The sequence below is a fragment of the Zalophus californianus genome, chromosome 11 (genome assembly GCF_009762305.2).
Source record: "Zalophus californianus isolate mZalCal1 chromosome 11, mZalCal1.pri.v2, whole genome shotgun sequence".
Classification (NCBI taxonomy): domain Eukaryota; kingdom Metazoa; phylum Chordata; class Mammalia; order Carnivora; family Otariidae; genus Zalophus; species Zalophus californianus.
This window is the reverse complement of record NC_045605.1, coordinates 76,404,774-76,410,773: the sequence shown is the minus strand read 5'-3', so window position 1 is coordinate 76,410,773 and position 6,000 is coordinate 76,404,774. Positions and strand designations below refer to the sequence as shown.

The 6,000-nt window shown below is 41.5% G+C and overlaps 1 protein-coding gene across 1 annotated transcript; it reads left to right on the top strand.

The window, feature by feature from the left end:
• The first annotated feature begins 2,873 nt into the window (after positions 1 to 2,873).
• Positions 2,874 to 5,197, top strand: FANCF (FA complementation group F). Its single transcript, XM_027579743.2, has one exon. It carries the CDS (start codon positions 3,998 to 4,000, stop codon positions 5,072 to 5,074), a length of 1,077 nt encoding a protein of 358 aa, XP_027435544.1. The 5' UTR covers positions 2,874 to 3,997; the 3' UTR covers positions 5,075 to 5,197.
• Positions 5,198 to 6,000: the final 803 nt, after the last annotated feature.

Sequence of the window (6,000 nt, the reverse complement as noted above, 5' to 3'; positions counted from 1 at the left end):
CCTGGATGAAGGAAAAACCCTCTGTGTCTGTTTTGCCTGAAGAAGGGGCGTCCAGGCCTACCTATTCATATAGAAAAAATATTATTTCAACAACCAGATAGCTGAAATTAATGTGGTGATATGTGATTATGACATTGTTCAGAGTAGAAAAAAGAGATACCAGAATATTTTGTTTTTGTTGGTCTCTCAGCTGCAGTGTCCTATAATTTCCAGCTGATTGTATATCTTAAAAGGACCAAAGATTTAGACCTAACCTGGAGAATAAAACCAATCTGATTTTTCTAGTCTTTACAGTGCATTGAACAAGACTATTAGAAAACTTGCAGGACCAAGAGTAAATATTGCTGCAGCAAGCCGCATCTTTCTTCAATAAATTTTTCTTCGCCACTGCCCATAACAATGTTGGTGGTTGCTCTTTTACCTTTGGGAGGAGGGGAATTTAGAGATGTGGGCAGATGTATACTTTCGAGGCTTATATAATAACAGCAATAGCCAATGTATTGTTTATATATGTCATATAGTGTCCTACAGGGCTTGTACTAGTTGGGTGCATTTAGCTGAAAGTGACAAAAATGAAACTAAAACTGGCACACACACCAAAACAAAACAAAAACAAAAAAACAACACACACACACACACACACACCCCACAACTGGGAACATATAGGGCTATAATCCTAAACAGGGTTAGTTTGAGGATTGTTTTAATCCAATGTATTCTTTGCAATTCTGAGATTCTCTTGGCTCTGGGAAGGAGACGGCTGTGGCACCTTTGGGCTTCATATAAATATATAACAGTATCAAGAGGAAGACAGAAACTAGCTCTTAAGCATGCCTGATATTCAGCTTATATACACTCAGATGGTCTATTACCACTTCCTCTTCATATTAGTCCACGTTCATGGTCAATGTTCATGCTCTACGGACTCTCAAGACTAAGAAAGTATTCTCTGAATCATCTAGGCCTAAGGGATTGAAAATGATTCATCTGGTTATTTTTGAACAAATTTCTGTCATTAGGAAACTCTGTATTTTGAAAGTCTTAAGACTGGGTTCATAAATGCATTACTGGATTAAAAGAGGAGCAGATTAAAATGATTGGCTCAAAATTACCAGGCACCACCCCTTGAGCTGAGCTGAGTCCCTATCCCAAATTGCACTGTTATCATTCAAAGTGGGTGGGAGGGATGATAGAATGGATATTAAAAGACAGTCATAATATTAAGTACAGCATTTCACATTTATTATCTCATGTCCTCTCTTTTCTGAACCTCAGTTGTTTATGTTGCTTAACAGCCATGGTTTGAATGATTATCACGTTTTAACAAAAATCTCCTGAGATTTGGCCTTCCATACACTATCATAATTTACTGTATCCCAGAAACTTAGGGATCATAACCAAGAAGTGGGAGATTGCTCCTGGTATTTATAGCCCATACTGTACACGTTCATGTCATTATATGTTTTACCTTGTTATTTCTCTCATTTGAATTTTCCCTTATTCCGTGTTTGCTCGAAGAGTTTAAGGCCTAAATGAAGTATTGGTCCTTTATAAAGCTTCCCTAGGACTCTCCAGTTTACAACTGGCATCTCAAAGAATCATTCTTACAATTTTTAAAACATGTAACATCTGATTTGCATTATAGTTAAGTGGTTTTGTGCCCCTCCCCACCCCTGGCTCAAGATTGTAGGTTTCTTAAAGTGAAGGCCCTGTCATAATCATCTTTCAATCCCCAACACTTTACATATAGTAGAAGCTATATGTAGAAGTAGAATTAATGCTCATTGAATGTTGTTGAATTAAATCTAACATTGAGAAGCTCTAAACCCTAGGCTTTTCTTTCTTCTAAAGGGGAGGACTTCATAGACATTGTTCGTTGAAAATAGGCTAATGTGAAATATGTATAAATTTATACATTATAATGCTCAAGTAAGGATTGAAAATAAATAGTATTTTAAAGAGATAAGTGGAAAGATCTGAAGCTGCAGAAGTTAATATGAACAATTCTTGCCATAAGGTCTCACCCCGTCCTGAACTAAAGGCATCTTTATTGGATTTCTTTCACCTCCTTGAATGGATTAGACTTTCTCAACTCAGTTATCCGCAACTTAACTCTTCCCTTGGCCATGAAAACAATTCTCAACACTCATCTTTGAGCTTTCAGGTGAAAAGCCAGTTTTTTAAAGAGGTCTCCTTATTACCTAAGTCTTCCTGAACTACCTCTATTCTATCCGACTATCAAATTTGAGGTTACTTGTTTAATGTCTCCCTTCAAAGTCAGGAGATGAATTCCTCCACTAGGACAAGGGCTACATTTATTTTATTTATCACTAAATCCCTAGTATCTACATGATGTGACATAATAAGTGCTCAACAGAAGAATAAATGAATTAGTGAAGCCTGTACATTTCCTAAAGGCAGGCTGCACACTGGGCTCAAAGTGTCTAGTAGCCAATACAAAGAATTTTGGGATATATGGTATTCCTGGCATAAAATCTAGTAATACTTCAGGACCAAATGAGTATGGGCTGATAAATATCAAATAATAAAACTGAATTAACAGCATAAGCATCACTGCTTTATTTATTCATTTTTAAATTATTTTTCATTTTTTTAATTTTATTTTATTATGTTATGTTAGTCACCATACATTACATCGTTTTTGATGTAGTGTTCCATGATTCATTGTTTGCGAATAACACCCAGTGCTCCATTCATTACGTGCCCTCTTTAATACGCATCACCGGGCTAACCCATCCCCCACCCCCTCCCCTCTAGAACCCTCAGTTTGTTTCTCAGAGTCCATAGTCTCTCATGGTTCGTCCCCCCCTCCGACTTCCCTCCCTTCATTTTTCCCTTCCTACTATTTTCTTCTTCTTCTTCTTTTTTTTTTTTTAACATATAATGTATTATTTGTTTCAGGGGTATAGATGTGGGAATGCTCATTTTAATAAATGAAACATGGCTCTTCCCCCTTCTTAAATTCGTTTCTTTTTCCCTTTTGTTAAAACAAAACAAAACATCAATTCTGCCTACTTAAATTAGAATGAGTTTTGGCTAGTATGTTTAGGACTGTAAAGGAATTCAGCTCAGAAGAGCTGTGTCATCAACATCAGTAAGTTAAAAATTGTTGTGGGTATTTGGACAATGCAACCTCTAGTAGTTGGCAAATAAATATTTGTTGAATGCATAAATGAGTGAATAATCCAGATGACATTCCTGAAATAGATCCTTATTTCTCTCCCCTCTCTCTTCCCACAATCTTAGTCAAGTATTTGCTTTTGGTATCTGCTCTTAACTGTCACTTTTGCTCAATTAGTTGTTTGTGTGAAACAAAATTCAACTGAGCTATTTTGCTATGGAAAAAATGAAAACAAAAAAATAGTGCAATTTTGAAATGAAAATTTAAGTTCCTTTAAAATTTTTAGTGAAGTATTAACAAGTTTTGTTTGTTCCAATTAATCTGGGCTTCAGTTCTTAATAATGAAAGAACAACATGAAGGCCGGAATTTAAGAGTGCCTGGCACTAATTAATTGGAGGCCAGTACATTTTCTATTAAACTGAGTTAACTAAAGCCTTCATTTAATATTAACACCATGTCTGGCATTACCCAATTATGATAAACCCCAGCACAGACTCTCAGGCAAAGCTCAGGAAATTTCTACTAGGGATTATTTCCAAAGTGAAAGGTAGCATGGAGACTTTCGTGACTAACAGCATCTCACACGTGACTCCGGGAACTTTCTCTAGGACGCCCCACATTTATTCTCCTCCAGCCCTAAGAGCCTCCTTAATACAGGCGTTGAACGTAAAACCGCCGGGCCTTTTCTGCAGTTTAAATTTCCCGGGGTCAAAATACCCGGATGAAAACAGATGTCAGATTGATAAGGACTTTATCCAATAGCGTTGTACAGAGGCGTATCCTTACACGGACGCTCCAATCGGCACGCAGAGAGTCGGCGTCTCCAAGGTGAACGCGGAAGTAAGCACGCCCCCATGGAATCGCTCCTGCAACACCTGGAGCGCTTCTCTGAGCTTCTGGCCGTCTCCCGCACGACCCACGTCAGCCCGTGGGACCCCGCGACAGTGCGCCGGGCCTTGCAGTGGGCTCGCTACCTGCGCCACGTCCACAGTCGCTTTGGCCGCCATGTCCGCATTCGCACGGCTCTGGAACGGCGGCTGCAAAAGCGGTGGAGACAGGAGGGCACCTCTGGGTCCTTTCCAGTCCCCGGGTTGACGAACTTCCAGGCCCTGGGCCGCTGCGACCTCCTGCTGTCTCTGCGCCTGCTGGAAAACCGGGCCCTCGGGGATGCCGCCTATCACTACCTGCTGCAGCAGCTCTTTCCGGGCCCTGGCGTCCCGGACGCCGACGAGGAGACGCTTCAAGGCAGCCTGGTTCGCCTCGCCCGCCGCCGCTCCGCCGTCCACATGCTGCGTTTCACCGGCTACGGAGAGAACTCGGTGCTTGAGGACTCAGTGCTGAAGACCCAGGCGGAGCTTCTGCTGCAGCGTCTGCGGGAGGTGCCGAAGGCCGAAGGCGAGGGCCCCAGCAGGTTTCTCAGCGCTCTGTGGGACCGCTTGCCTCAGAACAACTTTCTGAAGGTGATAGCGGCCGCGCTGTTGCTTCCCCCGTCGTCTCCCCGGCCCCAAGGAGAAGAGTTGGAGCTGGGCACCCCCAAAACGCCCGGACAGGGGGGTCAGGAGCTGGTCCGTTGGCTTTTGGCGAAGTCAGATGTCATGGCTGCCTTTTGCCACAACCTCCCAGTCGGGCTTCTAACTTCGGTGGCAGGCCGCCATCCAGAGCTCTCCCGGGCCTACCTGGGTCTGCTTACAGACTGGGGTCGGCATCTGCGCTACGACCTTGAGAAAGGCACTTGGGTTGGAGCTGAGTCCCAACACGCGTCCTGGGAGGAGTTGTACGGCAGGTTTCAAAGCCTCTGTCAGGCCCCTCCACCTCTCAAAGATGAAGTGCTAACTGCCCTGGAGTCCTGTAAGGCGCAAGATGGAGATTTCCAAGTCCCTGGTCTCAGCATCTGGACAGACCTGTTGTTAGCTCTTGGGAGGGGGTCATGATAGTGCAGTTGGGGGAAAAAAAAGTTTTAGGTCTCAGCCCAGGCCCCAGTTCACTATGGGCAGCGTTCTGTTATTATTTGTATGTATAGTTTACAAAATTAAAATTCCAGTGCTTGCTCCAGATCTATATGTTCAAGTGTCCAAAATATTATTTTAGGTGCTAATTTATAATAGGCGGGATTATAATTTACAATTATAATTTGTAAAGGAACTGGCTTGTACTGTCATGGATTTTGTGGATAGAGGAGTGACATTGGAAGGATCCTACTTAAAGCCAAGAGATTAACAATAGTTTGCTTATTAGAAGGCCTCTTCCTAAGAATGCTGAAAAGATGTGTACTTTTAAAAGTGACAAAAACACCTTTTTTTCTATAAGTATGGCTTACTTTTTTAGCCCCCCCCCCCCCCTTACCCACCGCTCAGTAGTGAAGAGTTTCCTTTAACCAACAACATGTGTTGTCAAAAAATGTTCGTTTGAAAAGCTAACTGGCCTATTTGGAGTTTAAACCCTGGACTTTGGCCTTTTTAACCTAGTATCCTAACCAATTAGCCAGCCTCAACATGTATTAAAATTGTTCAAGGAGTTTCTTAATTTCAGCAAATCACTACTCTCTGAAATTCAGAGACCAAACAGGTTTCTTTTGTTTTTTGTTTTTTACCAAACAATACTTTAAAGCACTGACTTAAGGATGAGAAAAAAAAAATTGCTTAAAGTATAGTAAATACAAATATATGCCCTTGGATTTAGCATTTGATGACAAAACAATCAAACCAAATATGAATTAGAAGACCCAGATTTTAGTGCTTCAGCCATTGACTAGATTAATAAATCACAATCTTGGTGCTACAGTTGCCTCTTATGTTAAATGAAGTGTTTAAAATAGTTAAATTTCCTCATTTTTTCCTTAGTGGCTGCCGTATGGGAA

Bases quoted from the DNA above. Each gene is read 5' to 3' on its own strand.
- FANCF (XM_027579743.2), top strand. From the start codon at position 3,998: ATGGAATCGCTCCTGCAACACCTGGAGCGCTTCTCTGAGCTTCTGGCC.